This window comes from Nelumbo lutea, chromosome 5, assembly GCF_056320005.1.
Source record: "Nelumbo lutea isolate HS-2025 chromosome 5, American lotus-T2T, whole genome shotgun sequence".
Classification (NCBI taxonomy): Eukaryota; Viridiplantae; Streptophyta; class Magnoliopsida; order Proteales; family Nelumbonaceae; genus Nelumbo; species Nelumbo lutea.
The window spans coordinates 5,863,760-5,883,070 of record NC_142688.1 but is presented as its reverse complement, the minus strand read 5'-3'; the positions used below and the strand labels follow the sequence as shown (position 1 = coordinate 5,883,070).

At 40.0% G+C, this 19,311-nt stretch overlaps 1 protein-coding gene across 11 annotated transcripts in view; it reads left to right on the top strand.

Moving 5' to 3' along the window:
* Positions 1-19,311, top strand: part of LOC148850017 (hyperosmolality-gated Ca2+ permeable channel 2.1-like) — a 188,316-nt gene that overhangs the window by 102,077 nt on the left and 66,928 nt on the right. For all 11 annotated transcript variants that reach the window (XM_088946916.1, XM_088946915.1, XM_088946909.1 and 8 more), the window contains one exon: positions 5,213-5,383. In XM_088946916.1, the coding sequence (XP_088803042.1) occupies positions 5,213-5,383 (171 nt within the window). The remainder of the gene's footprint in view (positions 1-5,212; positions 5,384-19,311) is intronic.

Genomic DNA, 19,311 nt, shown 5'->3' with positions numbered 1-19,311 from the left:
CATCCACTACTACTCTTGCTCAGACATCAGGTACTGGCTCCACTTTCCTTCTTTTTACTACATCTCCATGGGTCATTGACTCAAGACCCAATTTCGTTCTTTACCTTCTTCTATACAACATGTTACCTTTGCCAATGGATGTACATCCCCAGTTTCTGGAATTGGAAATATTAGTCCAACTCCACAACTTCCTTTATCATCTGTACTTTATGTTCCTCAATTTCCTTTTAATCTTGTATCCACGAGCAAACTGACCAAGGCACTAAATTGCTCTATCACCTTTTTTCCTTCCTGTTGTGTTTTTGATCTCAAGACGAAGAAACAGATTGGTGGAGGACTTGAGTCAGATGGTCTTTACTATCTAGAGGGTGGCTTAGGGAATACTACTCTTCAGTCATCATCTTCTGATGTGTCACCTTTCCAGCTACACTGCTGACTGGGTCATCCTTCCTTGAAGAGTTTGTGTTTTGTTTCCTTCAATACCAACCAACATTAGCTTCTGCGATGCATGCCAGCTTAGCAAGAATCATTGGGCTACTTTTCCTCCTTGTGCCATTAGTTGTGTGTCTAGACCTTTTCAGTTAGTTCATTTAGATGTTTGGGGTCCATGTCCTATTATGTCATATTTGGGGTTTAAGTACTTTGTTACTTTTATTGATGATTTCTCTCTAGTTACTTGGTTATTTTTGTTAAAGGAAAGACCAGAGTTATTTTCTGTATTTAAATCTTACTTTATGGAAAAAAAAAACTCAGTTTGGCCTTAATATTTGTGTTGTTCAATCAAATAGTGCAAAGGAGTATATGTCTTCTCCCTTCACTGATTTCTATAATGAACATGGCATTTGACATCAAACTTCTTGTGTTAGTCCAGCGTTTATTAGAAGTGACTCAAGCACTTCTCATTGAGATGAATGTTCCCAAAACTTATTGAAGTGATGTGCTTAATGCTTGTTATCTTATTAATCAGACGCTCTCATCAGTTTTACATAATAAGGTCCCTCATTCTATTTTATTCCCTAATGTTCCTTTGACTCCATTACCTCCACGCATATTTGGATGTGTTTCCTTTGTTCATCCTTTTGAACATCAGCAAAATAAGCTTGAACCCTGTGTAGTCAAGTGCGTTTTCTTGGGATTCTCCAAAACTCAAAAGGGTATAAATGCTACAATCCATCTCTTTGTTGCCACTTTATTAGTGCAGATATCACTTTCATGAATCAACTCCATATTTTCCTTCCAATGATTGTTCTCATTCTTCTATATGTGATATTCCTTTTCATGTTCTTCTTTGTAATTCTTCTCCACAGGTTTCTCAGTCTGTACATCCCAGGCCACCTATTCAACAGGTTTAGAAGAAGAGTCCATTGGCTTAAGCTTCTATATTGCCTGCTTTACCATCTATAGGTCTTGGTGGTCCCCCTACCACATCCGTTACTATAGAGAGTCCTCCCATTAGTAAGCCACCTTTAGATTTAGATGTTCCCATTGCTCTCCTAGAAGGGTAAACGTTCATGCAATCTACACCCTATTAGCCATTTTGTTTCTTATAAGTTCTCGTCCCCCTCAGCTCATGCATTTGTTACCTCTCTTTCTACTGTTTCTCTACCTAAGTCCTTGCAAGAAGCCTTATTTGATCTTGGGTGGAGGACAGCTATGGAAGAAGAAATGCTAGCACTACATCAAAATGGTACTTGGGACTTGGTTCCCCTTCGTTTTGGTAAGAAGTCTATTGGATGTCGGTGGGTGTATGCAGTGAAATTCCAACCTAATGGTACAGTTGAAAGGCTTAAAGCTCAACTAGTTGCAAAGGGATTTACTCAAACATACGGTATTGATTTTGATTAAACATTCTCTCCAGTTATAAGAATACTTTAGTACATGTTATCATTTCTTCAGCTGCTATTAACCATTGGCCTCTCCTTCAGATGGATGTTAAAATGCTTTCCTACATGGTGATTTGGTAGGAGAAGTTTACATGGAGCAACCACCTGGGTTTGTTGCTTAGGGGGAGTATCAAGGAACGGTGTGTAGGTTGAAGAAAGCCTTATATGGTCTTAAACAATCACCTCGTGCTTGGTTTGGGAAATTCAGTGTGGCAGTTGTTGAATTTGGTCTCCTTAGGTGTTAGTCTGACCATTTTGTGTTTTGCAAGACCTCTGAAGCTGGTATTATTATTCTTGTTGTTTATGTAGATGATATTGTGATTATAGGAAGTGATTCACAAGGTATTAGTAAGCTGAAATTGTTTTTATAGGGGAAATTTCATAGCAAAGACCAAAGTAAACTGCATTATTTTCTTGGAATAGAAGCCATGAGGTCTATCACAGAAATTCTGTTGTCACAATGCAAGCATACGTTGGATTTACTTGAGGAGACAGGTATGTTGGGGTGTAAACCAATGGCTCACCAATGGATCCAAACACTAAACTTGCATCAAATTAGGGGGAGCTAGTTGAAGATCTTGGACAATATAGGAGACTGGTTGGGAAGCTAAACTATTTGACTATTGCTTGTCCGGACATTTATTTTGTTGTTGGTGTGGTAAGTCAGTTCATGAGTTCCCCCTGTGTTCCTCACCTTGAAGCAGTATTTAGAATCATAAGATATCTCAAGGGTTCACCTGGCATGGGAATTGTTTATAGAGATAATGGTCACTTGACTATATCAGGCTTTATAGGTGCACACTAGGCTGGATCATTGACTGATAGGAGATCAATGACAGGGTATTGTACTTTCCTAGGTGGAAACTTAATCTCTTGGAAAAGCAAGAAACAAAATGTTGCTGCGGAGTCAAGTGCTGAAGCTAAGTATAGGGCAATGAGTCAAGCAACTAGTGAGTTGGTGTGGCTTAAAAGTCGTTTTCATGAAATTGGGATACCTGTTAAACTGTCCATGCATTGACATTGTGATAATCAAGCAGCAATCCATATTACCTAAAACCCTGTTTTTCATGAGAGGACAAAGCATATAGAGGTGGATTGCCATTTTGTTAGAGAGAAGGTTCAAAGTGGTGATATCAACACCCCTTTTGTGAAAACTGGAGATTAGTTGGCTGATTTGTGGACTAAAGTTTTATGCTGACCTCGTATTGATTTCATTACTAGCAAGCTGGGTCTATATGACATACATAGTCTTTATGGCACCAAGGCAAGGCTAGGTGACAGGGGGGCACCTTGTTGCCTAGTCGCCTAGGCGATGGATTTTTTTTTTTTTCAAGTAAAACCATATATCCTAGGGTAGTTCCCTAGGTTCCATAACCATCTTTCCTTAATAATTATCCATAATTTTCATAAGAGAAGTATAGATTTTATGTTTTAAGTTTAGAAAATAAACATTCTATGAGAAGAAAAGGAACAAAGAAAGAAAATTCAAAAAGTATAAGGGCTGAACCCCTACTTTTGTTATAGGAAAAGAAGAAAAGAAAAGGTGGAAGAAGAAGAAGATCTGTAAGAAGAAAATGTGTTGATTAGACAAAATTTTAAGTTCTTCCCTTGCTTATTGGTTCAGGTTCTGAAATCTTTGAGGATTCACACAAGTATCAAAACTTTGATACGATACACCCCGTAGTATTGTATTGTATCTTTGGTGCCCCAATACACATGTTTATAGGTGTTTTCAGGAACCCATTTTTTAAAATAATATATATATATTTAAAGATGAAATTGAAAACCAAAGAAATAAAAAAATAGGGGGAGTATTGTTATAACTTATAAGTACTGATACACCTCTGCTGATACACAGAGGTGTATTGATACTTTGAACCATGGGTTCAATACAGCAGTTAGCAATGTTTGTGTTGATTAAACCCTAACAAATAAGAAAATAATAAAAAGAAATTAGTACATAAACACATAAAATGACTATTCTAGTTTAATAATGCCTATTTTATAATTATAATGTCAAAAAATAAAAAATATAAAAGTATTTTATAACATAGTGCACAAAACTACTTGGCGACTGGGCGAGGCGAGCCTCCAAGGATGCCTTGTAGACTAGGTGCCTGCCTTGACAACTATGATGACATATACACACCAGCTTGAGGGGGAGTGCTGAGGGGAATGCATTTCTTGTATTTGGGGTAGTAGGATAGTTTAGTATTTCCTTTCTTTTATTAAGGCTACTCTTGTCCAGAATTTATCATAAACAAGGGTATTTTTGTAAATATCTTTTATTTACACTAATATAGGTAGGGGGCCGACTGGTTTAGAGGATTAGTGACTTCTAAACTATTCTCTAATCAGTTTTAACCTAGTTCTCTTCTCTCAGTCTTCTCCTTTCTCTCTCTTCCTCTTTGTTCTCCTTTTTCTTTTATTTTATTTCTGGTTGCTGCCTTATTACTGATTGACAGTGATTACCACCATGTTTTCAAGTTTGAACATGATATTCTTTGATATTGCAAAAGAAATTTGGGGACATGCTAAGCAGTTGTATTTGTGGTTGGCCAAGTCTTACCCTGCAATGTGTTCTATCAAGAGCTGTCTTTTTATCAAATTCATAAATATTTAAATCATTTTTACCATTTATCTTGAATTGCCATTTTCTGTCATCATCATCATCATCATCTAAGCCTTATTCCAACTATATGGAATTGGATACATGAATCCTGTTTTTCCATCCTGTTCTGTTTAACACATGTTCCTTACTACTTTTAACTCATGTTCCTTTTTGGTCTGCCTATAGCCCTTCTAGCCCCTTCATCTTGTAACGTATCACTTCATCTTACAGGTGTTGTAACCTGTAGGTGGTTCTCCATGCATGTGACTAAACCATCGTAGTCTACTTCCTCTCTTTTTATCACCTATTGGAGCTATTCTTAGGTTCCTTTAAAAGATACATTTCTACCACATTCATTTTTTTGGGAATGTTGTTTCTTGACTGCACAACACTTTTCCATAAGGCATAGCTCACCTTATAACTGTTTTGTAGAATTTTCCTTCTGATCTAAGTGGTATTCATCTATCACATTAAGACTTTGGATGCATTCCTCCAATTCGTCTGTCCTACTTAAATTCTATGGGCAAAATAACAGAATGGTGGAAAATGATCCATGTACCAATACTTTATAGTTGGGAGAAGGTATAGATGATGATGGTGATAATGACATTTCTGGAAGGGAAGGCTAACCCTTCTTGTCTTTCATGTGCATGTATAAGATCCTTTTTTTTGGCAATCTAACATGTTAGTGATGTTGTCTGGCATTTTCTATTTTCAGAATGATGCAGAGATGCATAAGGTTCTTGCACACCGTAGTTCAGCATCTTTTGACCAGAATTGTCTTAAAGGTATAAGAAGAGCAACGGCAAATTCTCTCCACATACTACCAAATGAACTCAGGCATGTTGTGGAGATCCTTGGCGATGTTGGTTTGGGTATAAGAGAAAAGGTAACGACTTCACATGTCATTTGAATGTTCTAGTTTTATTATATTATTCATTATTTATACATTTCTATGATAAAGTGCTTCACTGATGATTGTCAAAGAATTTTTCTAATTCCAACTTAAAAGTGCTTTTTCTTGTTGACTTGTATTCTGAAACAGATTTCGATGACCTAGGTCATAGAACTTACCTTTTGTTTTAGCATCCAAGAAGCTAGGTTAACTTTTCTTAGCGTTCTCTACTACAATTGTAGAGGAAGTGTTGAAGATAGAAAAAGAAGGTGGAGGAGAGAGCTCAATGAAGCAAAGTTGGAAAATACAGAGGGGATAGGGAGGAAAGATACAAGAAGTATTGAAGGAGACTGGCACAGTAAATTTATTTGATATAGGGACAACGGAGGGGCAAAGGTTCTATGAAAAGAATTATGGGGGGATGGAGGTGAGAGTTGGGTTGGAAAAGAAGGGGAAGGAAGTTAAGAAGGCAGACTCTCAGGTGGTAAGGTGGATTGAAGTTATATGAAAGAAAGAGGGTTTATTGAACTGAAAGGTGGATTGGAGTTAATAAAGATAAATAGATGGAGGAGGAAGAATATAAAAAGGGGGATTCAAGTAAAGATGAAGTTATGATCGATGGGACCCATGAAGTAGCAAAATCTATTGATTTGGAAATGGTGGTGGACATAGAAGTAAAATCTTAGGTTTGTTCTTTTTAGGGGGTGAAGAATTTGCAAGAAAGACCTTTAGAGAAATGGAAGAAGACACATGTTTTCAGGAGAATACTAAAAAAGATTTTCAGGCGGGTGGAGAGAATGGGATCCCCTGTGCAAGTATAATTGGTGATAATGAGAGAAGGATTACGCTTGGGAAGATTCACATTAGTGATAGAAAGCCTGAGGAGGCAGATCATCTGTTTGAAAAAAATGCTGTTATGGAGATAGAATGGATAGCCTCTGAGCAAAAGGAATTACAAGTTGTTGAAAAGGTTCCTACTGCAGTAAGAAGGTTGAGAAGACAGAATTTGCAAAGAATAGTTCCAGTTTTAAAGGTGTTCGCCAGATTTAAGGGGAGATTATTTGGATTGGGACTAGTAAAGAAGGTGAAAACAAAGAAAAGTTTGAAGAGAGGTAATGAAGCCTCTCTCCTTAAGGATGGGGTGATCCCGTAGTAAGTTTTGAAAGAAAGAGGGAACTAGATCTTAATTATAATTGGGGATTGGACTTGCTTAGATGGGTTGGTAATCATGAAGTTGAGTTCTAATTTTTTAATTTTTGATTATGTTCCTTGTTGCGGGAGTAGGTGCTTGTTTTTTCTGCTGGTTATTAGGGCTTGGCGGGAGAGTTTTTATTCTTTCATTTTTGGGTTTTTTTTTTCTAGTGCATTGGGGCTGGGTGATGTCTCATCGTCTCTCTTGTACCTTCTTCCCATTTTCTTGAATAATTTTATTTTTTTATTTATTTTCAAAATCAAAATCAAAATCTGTCCTCTCCGTCATGTGTACATGGGTCAAAGTAAATATAAATGAATTAAAAAGTTGTGCTTGAAGTGGAGTCCAAACCTCAACCATGCATTTCAAGAATAATCCATGTGTATAATCATCTTATATTATCACCAACGAATTCTGCTAATTAGATTTATATTTGATACTTTTAACAATATAAAACCCATGTTTTTTCTTTTAAAAACTGACCTAAAAACAAAACCATTCTTTTGTTCAAGTGGTAGGTAAGAAATTTAACCATCCAAGTCAAATGGATCACCCATTACATCATAGTTAAATAATAAAATTTTTAAAATAAAAATAAATACAAAAATAAAAATATATAGAAAATTTGGGAACATCTCTAATATTTTATATTAATTATATTAATAAAAACAAATCTGATAACCATGAATTGTTTTTATTGATGATGAAATTGTAGAGAACACTGATGTGGTCCACACTATGTTCATATGACAGCAATTAGTTAGCAATTAGTTATGTTAGTTTTAGTTTATTTCAGCTTTATCTTATCTTATCTTATCTTATCTTGTTATTATCTTGCCATGTAAGCAATAAGGGTAATTCAGCCCTTTTGCCCTTCTTGCAATAAGAGTGGGGCGGCTGTTTTTTGAATACCAACCACTCTCTCTTTTCTCACAACCTCTCTACGAGTTCTCCCTCTCCATCTCTCTTCTTCTCTTCTCCTCTTCTCTTCTCCTTTCCTTTTTATTTTCTGTTCAAAACTTAAGGCTGATTGTAGTCTTGTACGACTACTTGGTATCAGAGCAAGATCTAGGGCTTCTCATGTGAGTTTGATCCAGCCGACCACATGAGAATTGCCTAGGGCTCGAAGAATAGAAAGATCTTTCTTCGGCTGATTCTTGGAGGTTATCGGAAATTATAGCAGCTGTCCAAAGATTGGATTGTGTTCTTGATAATCAGGAAGAATCAGAGAAAGATAAAAGGTCCAAGATCAGTTTTTTTATCAAGACTGGAGGTGGCGATCAGAATTTCAGAGGATTTCTGGATCAAGATCAGTTTTTGATCAAGACTGAAAGTGACGATCAGAATTTCAGAGGATTTCTGGATCAAGATCAGTGTTTTCAGAATTTTCTGGGTAAGATTTTATCGATAGTAAGATTAGTTTAATCTGAGAGGTGCGTTTATAAAAATATTTCCTTTTTTCCTTTTTTTTGGGGTTTTAAGAGAAAATCCTCAAAATCCAGGACTGTTACTGTTTCGGATAGGTGATCAGACTTGCCTCCCTCGATTTAAGTTTACTTTTTTCTCTCTGGAAGACCCAGTAGAGCTGTTTCAGCAGGACTGTTACTGCTGAATCTGATTTCTGTTTCTAGGCCACTGCTATTAGTTTCAAGACCCAGTAATTAGAAGGTGTTTTTTTTTTTTAATTACTGAATCTGAATTCTGCTTCTAGACCTACTGTTATTAGTTTCAGACCCAGTAGGCCGACTGTTACATTGATTAGAAGGTGTTTTTGATAACTCCTAACCAAGAATGGAGTTTAAGAGCCAAGGGGAGGGTGTTTTTGGGACTGGTTCAGGTAACATGACTAAGAACACTTTCCAGATTACAACTGTTAAGTTTGATGGATCAAACTACTTAGAATGGGCCCAATCAACCATGATGGCCATTGGGAGTAGAGGAAAACTGAACTATTTGTTGGGGGGTATGAAGGAACCAACTAAGGAGGATCCCACTTGTTTGCTTAAATAGGGCTGTCGAATGAGAGTAGAAGAGGAACAGAAATGAAATGGGCGGCAGTAACCGCTTCGGCCAGCCCTAATCTATTATATATAAAGGCATTACATAATGTTACATGAATGGACAAGACTGCCCCTGATTAGTGATGGGACACCTAGTCGAAATAAACGTTAAGTAAGATTAGGCCCAGTAACAAGGCCCACTAACTAATGACTTAAGACCCAACAAAAAAGTAAACATACAAACTAAGACAGCCGAACCAACACTCCCCCTTAAGCTAAGCATGGATGTCAATCATGTTTAACTTGCCAAGTAAGTCCACGAATTTCACTGTAGCTAGCCCTTTAGTCAGAACATCTGCAATCTGCATCTTGGAGGGAGTATAAGGAATGCAGAGTTCTCCTGAGACAATTCTTTCTCTAACAAAGTGACGGTCTATCTCAATATGTTTTGTTCTATCATGTTGCACTGGGTTATTTGCAATGTTGATGGCTGCCTTGTTGTCACAGTACAACCTGAGAGGGCACTCAATTTTTATTCCAAGTTCACCAAGCAGGATCTTCAACCATAAGAGTTCAGCAACACCATGAGCCATAGCTCGGTACACAGCCTCTGCACTAGATCTTGCAACCACATTCTATTTTTTACTCCTCCATGTAACTAAATTTCCTCCAACAAAGATACAGTACCCAGAGGTAGACTTCCTATCCCCAACAGAGCTAGCCCAATCTGCATCAGTATATCCTTCAACTTCAATTTTACTGTTTTTCCTGAACAGAATCCCTTTCCCCGGGCAAGACTTCAAATATCTGAGGATCCTTTCCACAGCTTTCATGTGAGGGATCTTAGGAGTGTGCATGAACTGACTGACAACATGTACAGCATAAGCAATGTCAGGGCGAGTAAGGGACAGGTAAATCAACTTCCCCACCAGCTTTTGGTATCTTTCCTTATCAGGGTAGTCCTCTCCTACTGACATCTGTAGACCATGATTTTGTTCTATTGGAGTATCGGCTGGCCTACACCCCATCATGCTTGTCTCTTGAAGAAGATCAATGATGTATTTCCGCTGACATATATAGATGCCCTCTTTGGATCTTGCAACTTCAATCCCAAGAAAGTATCTCAGTTGGCCCAGATCTTTGATCTCAAATTCAGCAACCATAAACTCCTTTAGTCCTTTAATCTCTTCCTAATCATTCCCTGTAATTACCATATCATCCACTTAGACAATAAGTGTTGTAAGTTTGCCATTTCTCTTCCTTATGAATAGGGTATGATCTGCTCCACTTTGAGTGTAACCCCCTTTCTTCATGACTCCACATAGCTTCTCAAACCAAGCTCAAGGGGACTGCTTAAGGCCGTAAAGGGCCTTTCTCAGTCTACATACCTTCTTGCCAAAGACATAACCTGGTGGAGGATCCATGAACACCTCTTCATGCAGGTCACCATTCAAGAAAGCATTCTTCACGTCCAACTAATGTAGCTCCCATGAGAAATTTGCAGCTAAAGATAATAGAACTCGGATTGTGTTGAGTTTTGCCACTGGAGCAAAAGTTTCTTTGTAGTCAATCCCTTCTTTTTGAGTAAACCCTTTTGCTACCAGTCTAGCCTTGTACCTCTCAATGGACCCATCCTCCCTGTGCTTCACAGTGAACACCCACTTGCATCCAACAGTGCCTTTCCCTTCTGGTAGATCCACTAATTCCCAAGTCCCTGCTTTCATTAAGGCTTTCATTTCTTCATCCATAGCCTCTTTCCATTTTGGGTCAGATACTACCTCAGTATACCTGGTAGGAACATGCACAGAAGATAGAGCAGACACAAAAGAACAATAACGAGGAGACAACTGTGAGTAAGACACAAAATCAGTGTTAGAATGCTTGAGTCAGGGGTATTTTGGTCATTCTGGATTATCTTTCTTGAGAGTGAAAGGTCTATTGTATCTGTGTTTAAGTTATGTGTCCCATCTTCTATGAGGGACAAAATAGTCTTTCTTGTAACTCTATGTTTTTTGAATAAATACAAGTGGGTCAGCTAGGGAAGGGTGATTTTTGACTCTCTTCTAGTCTGGCTGAACCTTTTCTTTCTTCTTCTTCATCTTCTTCTTCCTCTTTCTCTTTTCTTTCTTCTTCTCTACTTCAACCCTAGAATCTACTAGGGTTTACTAACATGGTATCAGAGCTGTAAGGTCGTATCCTCATTTCTTTCTTGCTGCTGTTCTTTCTGGGTTCGCCGCCAACTTTCACAGTCATCTTCTTCCTTTTCGACTGACCTGAGTGGAAGTTCGATAAGGGGCTGAAAAGGAGCTGTCGTTTTGTGGGTCTGGAGGTGAGGATGCCTCCGGTCGTTGCTGTGGTGGTCGTTGGAGTGGTATACTAAACCCTCTATTCAGTATCGAAGAGGGCTGAATGTGTACAGGTATGAACACTACTGTTGTTTGTCCAAGTAAGGAACTGCGAATGCTTCCTTTTGTTTCAAAAGTTGGTTGTGGTGGTGCTCAGTGTGATTGATATGGATCTCAGTCGTGTTCCTCTGCATTTCTCTTCGTATGTATGTTGAAAGAAGAGTTGTCGACTGCTGAAGTTTGTAGAGAAACTGATGTGGGCCCCACAGCTGTGGGGCCACTCTGTCCGTAGGGTAGAATGTACCTAGTCTGTTTGTTATGTTTTTCTGTTATTCTAGTTGTTATTTACTTTTCAGTTTCATATTGTTAAGTGTTATGATGTAAACACCAAGGGCAGATGTGTCCTTTCCTGTAACTAGCATAACATATAAATATTAAGTTGAAGTGGCGGCGGCAGATGAGTTAGAATCTGTCCCTCCTTTCAGCAACTTGTGTTCTCTTGCTTCTCTTCTATTCTCTCATTTTCTCTCATCTTCTCTTCTGTTTTACAAACTTAAAACCTTTTAGGATTCAAGACTGATTACAGTCTTGATCTTCTACATGGTATCAAAGCCCATCTAGGGCTTCTCATGTGTATCTAGTCCAGCCGACCACATGAGAACTAGCTAGAGCTGGAAGTCTTGAAGAAGTTTTTCGACGGCTGAATCTTGGAGATTACCAGGAGAGGTTCGCAGCAGTTGAAGACTTGCCGCAGCCTGCAGAGAGTTGGTAATCAGGAAGAGGCAGCGAAGGTTAGGGTTCAGGTAACCCTAGAAGACAGTACACCGAAGGCAGGTAATCAGTAAGTAAGTTTGTTTCTTTACTGATTTTTAGAGATTGCAATCAGCCGAGATAGGTTGGACCTATCTAGAAAGAGGGGCCGAACTGTGTTCAAGTTTGCTCTAGGGTTTGGCTTGCCGAACTGTGATTAAGTTTGTGTCTAGGGTTTGATTGTTGGGCCGAACTCTCCTCTTCAAAGGGGATTAGTTTTTAGGGTTTCACAATGCCCTACGACAAGTCCCACTGGTGCGGACTGCTTGGAGAGTGCAGCTGAGCACTTTAGTGATTTCAGATTCTCAAACCTACAGTTGAAACCCTATTTTTGCTCTCACAATAGTGGGCCCCACAGTAGTGAATACAGCATCTCAGATTGATAGGCGATTGATTTCAGATCAGTTTTGTGTTGGTATTCCTGATCGGATCAGACCAGTTTCAGATCACATCGGTTTTGTGTTGGTATTTTTGATCGGATCAGATCAGTTTCAGATCAGATCAGTTTCGGATCAGCTTTCAGACTTACTTCCTTGACTCTGTTTGAAAAGTAACTGTCTTTTCAGATCAGATCAGTTTCGGATCAGCTTTCAGCTTTCAGATCAATTCTTTTCTTGTAAGTCATTTACTTTTCTAAGAAAAGATAGGTTGAAGTGATCTTGCGGCAAGCCCTAGTGCTGGACTGAACCTTGTGATCTACCTAGAGCTGTCCTTAGGTCTATTGTTAGCATTGATCAGATTCTAGGGTTTCACATTAACCCTACTGCAAGTCTATCTATACAGTACTGATTAGATTATGCAACTGAATTGATCACTTTAAGGACTGATTAAAACCCTAATTCTGCAAAGGCAAATCAGACCTCCTTCTAAGCTGTTTTTCAGAGTTTTTTGGGGGTTTTCGAACTTTCTTAAAGGGGTTAGAGCTCTACGGACAGCCACTGTTGTGTTTGTTTGTTGGTTTCATATCAGAGTTATCCCAGTTGTGCACATACACTGTGAATACAAATCAGGCCTATACTGTTTTTGGTTGTGATTGGTAGTCCAAGTGCTGTTTTAAGACTTGATCGAGATGGAGTTTAAAAATCAGACAGAAGGCAGCTTTGGGAGCATCAGTTATGGTAGTGTTTCTGAGATGGTTTGTTAGCTTACAACCGTAAATTCAAGTACTCTACATGCCTCAGCTCCAGGTACTACTGAACCTTGTTGGGTAATAGATTCAGGTGCATCCGACCACATGACTAGATTGCCTTCATTGTTTACCTCTTACCATTTGTCATCTGGTAGGGATAGAGTATCTATTGCTTATGGCTCCCTGGTTCCTATTTCTGGGAAGGGGGACATTAAGTTATCAAATACGATCTCCTTGTCTTCTGTCTTACATGTTCCTAAGCTTGATACTAACCTCCTTTCAGTCAGTAATATTACCAAACACATGAACTGCTCAGTAACTTTCTTCCCTGACCAGTGTGTTTTTCAAGACCTAGAGACGAAAAAGGTGATTGGGACTGGCCGTGAGACGAATGGGATCTATCAACTCGGGGAGAGTTCTCGTCGGGAAGAGTCAGTGGGTAAGGGGTCACTTGTTTCCCAGAGTGTGAGTTCGGTTATGCTTTGGCATAACCGATTGGGTCATTTTCCTTTTTGATCCTTAAAGAGTTTGTTTCCTACTTTGTTTGAGTCTGTTGAGTTGTCCCAGTTGCAATGTGAAAGCTGTGAGTTTGCTAAACATTGTAGAAACTCTTATTCATTGAGTAATAAAAGGAGTAATTGTCCTTTTGATCTCGTGCATACGGATGTTTGGGGGCCATATCACATTCCTTCTATGGGTGGGTACAGATATTTTTTGTTATTTGTTGATGACCATACCCGATTTTCTTGGGTTTATCTTATGTGTTCACGAGATGAGGTTCCTGCCCTGACCCAAAACTTTCACCAAATGATCCTAACCCAGTTTGATGCCAAGATTAAAGTTCTTAGATCTGATAATGCAAAGGAGTACTTTGCTAAGTCATTGGCATCTTACCTTCTTACTCATGGGGTTATCCATCAGAGCTCTTGCCCTCATACACCTCAGCAGAATGGGGTTGCAGAAAGGAAGAATAGGCACATCTTGGAGGTGGCTAGAAGTCTTATGTTTACCTCCAATGTCCCTATTTGCTTCTGGAGTGATGCTATCCTCACGGCGGTCTATCTTATTAATCGGATTCCTTCCCGGGTTCTTGATTTGCGATCTCCCTTTTCCCTTCTATACCCACGAGGAGTTGTTTTCTATTCCCCTTAAGACTTTCGGTTGTACCTGCTTTGTTCAGCTTCTCGGCCCACATCACTCCAAGTTTGAACCCAAGGCCTCCAAATGCATTTTCCTTGGTTATGCACGAACTCAAAAGGGGTATTGCTGCTATGATCCTGTCTCAGGGAGGAGGTTCATCTCCATGGATGTCACTTTCTTTGAGGAGACACCCTATTATCCTCGGGTTTCTCCTCAGGGGGAGAGCAGTGAGAGTAGGGGTTTAGGTCCATGTCTTCAGGGGGAGAGCAGTGAGAGTGGGGTAGTTCCTTTACCTATTCCATTGGGTGATGGGAGCTGCAATGGTGAGGGTGGCCAGAGGGATCAGGAGTTGAGGGGGAACTGCAATGGTGAGGGTGGTTAGAGGGTCTATCACAGGCGGTGCAGGCAGATTGATCCCGATCATCAACAGTCCAGGCCAACTCCAATCTCATCTGTGGCTCCAGGTCCAGGCAATACAGTCCCAGGACCCACAGAGACTTCTTCTATTGTTGCCATTTCACCTCCTACAGATGACCTTGATCTTCCGATTGCAGTCCGTAAAGGGAAACGACATTGTACCACATCTATAGCCCACTGTATTTCCCATTTTTTATCCTATGAGCACCTATCACCTACCTACAGGTCCTACCTTAGTTCCATTTCCAATGTCTCTATTCCAAGAACAATGCAAGAGGCTCTATTAGTCCCGGAGTGGAGAGGTGCAATGCAAGTTGAAATGGATGCCCTATTGAAAAATAATACCTAGGAGCTAGTTGACTTACCCAAAGGAAAGAAACCAGTTGGATGCAGATGGGTATTTATTGTAAAGCACAATGCAGATGGTTCCATTGAGAGGTACAAAGCTCGGCTAGTTGCAAAAGGGTTCACTCAGACTTATGGTATAGATTACTTGGAGGCGTTTGCCCCGGTAGCCAAGATGACCACCATTCGGGTTTTATTATCTCTTGCAGCAAGCCACACGTGGCCCTTGTACCAAATGGATGTTAAAAATGCCTTCCTGAATGGGGACTTGCAGGAAGAGGTTTACATGCAGTTGCCTCCTGGATACTATGATACAGAGACAGGTCAGAAGGTCTGCCGGCTCAATAAGGCATTGTATGGTTTGAAGCAGTCACCTAGAGCTTGGTTCAACAGGTTCAGACTAGCTCTTGGGAAGTTCGGTTATGTACAGGCCTAGTCAGATCATACACTGTTTATCAAAAGGGTGGAGTCTTCACTGACACTACTTGCAGTATATGTTGATGATATTGTGGTGACAGGAAATGACAGCCATGAGATTGAGTCCCTCAAACAGCTCCTTCATCAAGAGTTTGAGGTGAAAGATCTGGGTCCACTACGGTATTTTTTGGGTATTGAGGTTGCTAGATCTAAACAGGGGATCTTTGCCTCACAGAGGAAATATGTTTTAGATCTGTTGGCTGAAACTGGAAAGCTGGGTGTCAAACCTGCAGATACACCCATTGAACAGAACCACAGGATTAGTGCAGAGAGTGGAGAGCTGCTTGAAGACAAAGTTATGTTCCAGCGGTTAGTGGGAAAGCTCCTATCTGTGCCTCACTCGGCTAGATATCAGTTATGCAGTTAGTGTTGTCAGTCAGTACATGCATTCTCCTAGAACCACACACCTTCTAGCAGCAGAAAGAATACTAGCATACTTGAAGAGATGCCCGGGTAGAGGTATATTGTTCAAGAACAGTAACCACATGAAGGTGGAGGTCTATACGGATGTCGATTGGGCTGGGAGTTTTGATGATAGACGGTCTACCGGTACACAGATGTTGACTGGGCTGTTTCTATATTAGATAGGAGATCAACTACAGGGTATTGTACCTTCCTCGATGGCAATCTCGTAACTGGAAGAGCAAGAAACAAAGAGTGGTGGCAAGAAGTAGTGCAGAAGCAGAGTACAGGGCTATGGCCCATACCACATGTGAGCTAGTATGGCTGAAGAACTTGCTTCAAGAGATGGGATTCTCAATTGACAAACCCATGAAACTAACTGTGATAACCAAGCTACTGTTCACATCTCTTCCAATCCCATCTTTCATGAGAGAACTAAGCATATTGAGGTTGATTGTCACTTTGTAAGAGATAAAGTGATAAGTGGAGTGATAACCACATCTCATGTGAGCTCAGGAAATCAGTGGGCAGATCTTCTCACAAAGGGATTGTCAAGAATAGATTACAGTTGTAACAAGCTGGGACTATATGATGTATACTCTCCAGCTTGAGGGGGAGTGTTAGAATGCTCGAGTCAGGGGTATTTTGGTCATTCTGGTTTATCTTTCTTGAGAGTGAAAGATCTATTGTATATGTGTTTTTATGTGTCCCATCTTCTATGAGGGACAAAATGGTCTTTCCTGTAACTCTATGTTTTTTGAATAAATACAAGTGGGTCAGCTAGGAAAGGGTGATTTTTTACTCTCTTCTAGTCTGGCCGAACCTTTTCTTTCTTCATCTTCTTCTTCCTCTTTCTCTTTTCTTTCTTCTTCTTCATCTTCTTCTTCCTCTTTCTCTTTTCTTTCTTCTTCTCTACTTCAACCCTAGAATCTACTAGGGTTTACTAACAATCAGCAATGGGGTATTTGATAGTACAAGAACGAGTAGACTTATGAAGGGCAATAGGAAGATCTAAGTCAGAGGAACTAATAGGATTACCTTGAGTTTCTGAGACAGGTTGATCCGAGTCCAATTGGCCACTGTCATGAGTTAGAGGACCCTTCTTCCTTTTGTTGTAGGTGATTCTAATATCTCTTTGCAGCTTGCCGGAGTCTTCAGTAATATTTGCAACATCACTAGTAGTAGCTGGTACAATGGAAGCCTCACTAGATTCACCCGGGATACCACAACTAAGTGGATCAGGAGGAGAAGATGGAAGACCTGAGGTCGAGAGAGGTACAAAGAATGGGGAAATAGAAGAATCCTCTTCCATCCCACTAGTCTCCCCCTGAAGAGGCTTCTGGGAAGATTGAAAATAGGATTGAGACTCAAAGAATACCACATCCTTTGTGACATATTTTTTCTTGTTGACTGGATCATAACACTTGTATCCCTTTTGAGTAGGGGAGTACCCCAAAAAGATTCCCTTTGTAGCCCTAGGATCCAATTTGGTCTTCTTCGGATCCTTGACATGTATAAAGCATACACAACCAAAGACTCTCGGTGGAAGAGAAAAGTCAGGAAGATGGGGGCAAAGAACAGAGAAAGGAGTTTTCATCCCCAATACCTTGGATGGCATTCGATTTATCAGATATGATGCAGTAAGGATTGCTTGAGACCAATAGCTTTTAGGAACTTTGTGCTAAAATAGTAAGGCTCGAGCAGTCTCCAATAGGTGCCTGTTCTTGCGCTCAGCAACCCCATTCTGTTCGGGGGTACTAGCACAAGATGACTGATGAATCATTCCAGCATCCTCCATAAACAGATTCAAGGACCTTTCAAAATATTCTGCAGCATTATCTGACCTGAATTGTTTGACCTTCGTACCAAATTGTGTTACAATCATTTTGCAAAATGTCATGGTTACCCGCGGCACTTCTTCTCGTGCTTTTAATAAGTATATCCATGTGCATCGAGAATAGTGATCAATAAAGCTGATAAAATATCGAAAGCCATCAACAGAAATAATGGGAGAAGGACCCCAAACATCAGAGTGGACTGAGTCAAAAGAAGCTCGAATTTCATTACTTGAAGTTGAATAAATAGTTCTACATTGCTTTGATAGTTGACAGACTTCACAAACTAACTCTTGACTTGAAACACTTTTGAGTAGTTCTGGAAACAACACTTCCAATGATGAAAAAGGTAAATGACCTAGCCTAGCATGCCATAGATGTAACCTAGCTATTGACTCCACATTGGACTGACTACACGTAGCAAATGTTTGCAAGGCCGAACTGATGTCTGCATTAAGGTAGTAGAGACCTCCACACTCATGACCGCTCCCAATCGTTCTCTTCGTCAAACTATCCTGAAAGACACAGTGAGTAGGAAAAAAGGTTATGCTACAATTCAAATTTTTGGTAAGCTTGGAAACATATAAGAGATTTGAAGAAAGATTGGGAACATGCAAGACAAATTTTAGTGAGAGGTCCTTGCTTAGGTCAACCACTCCCTTCCCAAAGATGGTAGAGAGAGAACCATCAGCGGCCCTCATTTTATCTTGGCCAGACATTAAATGATAGGAAGAAAATAGAGAAGACATGTGTGTCATGTGGTCAGTTGCACCAGAATCAATAATCCAAGAGGCAAGATCAATAGAACTAGTTGCACTAAATGCAGAGACAATAACTGATCTGGCAAGGGAGGAGGATGGAAGAGAATTGGTCCTTAGACGGGCTAGGGCTTGGCTAAGTACCTCTACCTCATCGGCAGTAAAACCCAAGGACTCGGTTCGAGGGGAATTAGAAGTCTGTCCCATGGAAGAGGAAGTAACTGTAGATGTGTGTTTTGAACCATCATCACTTTGACCCATAGCCAAATTCACACTTGCAGATTGACCATTCTGATGCTTCTTATCTTTCCTCAATGCAGCTGGCTTCAGATGCGGATGGAGAACCCAACAGGTCTCTTTCACATGCCTTTCCCCTCCACAGTGGGTGCACTTCAGATGTCTCTTGTCAGAGTACCTGTTTCCCCTTTGATTTGTAGAGATTAGGGCCGAATGCTCCACAGGCTGTTCAGCTAGTTTTGTTTGAATATCAACCTGCATCTCTTTTCTTCTCACCTCTTCATTCCTCACAAGGTAGTAGACATGATGTAAGTCTGGCATTTCATCCCTTCCCATAATTTGGGATCTTATGCTCTCATATATAGGATCTAGACCAGCAAGAAACTTAAATGCTCTACCCTCTTCAATTTGTTTGTCATGCTTCTCTTTGTCTCCAGCACTCTCCCAGTCAATGATAAGGTGGTGATCTAACTCTTCCCATAGTCCTTCTAGTGTAGCAAAATATGTTGCAACACTCATATCTCCTTGCCTCAAGGCAGAAATATCTTGATTCAATCTGTAAACTCTGGCATTATTCTTGTTCTGCCCATTGGTTTTAGAAACATTTTCCCATATCTTGGCAGCTGTGGAAAAATGTTGAACAGTCCTGGCTACTCTTGGAGTCATTGAGGCAAGTAGCCAGGACATAACTGTAGCATTCTCTTTGCGCCAAGTTCCATATTCAGCACTTCCCACTTCAGGTTCCTTCTTCTGCCTGTCTAAGTAACCAGTGAGTTCATGGGATGTGATGAAAAGCATGGATGAGACAGACCATTCCCTGAAGTTGTACTCATCC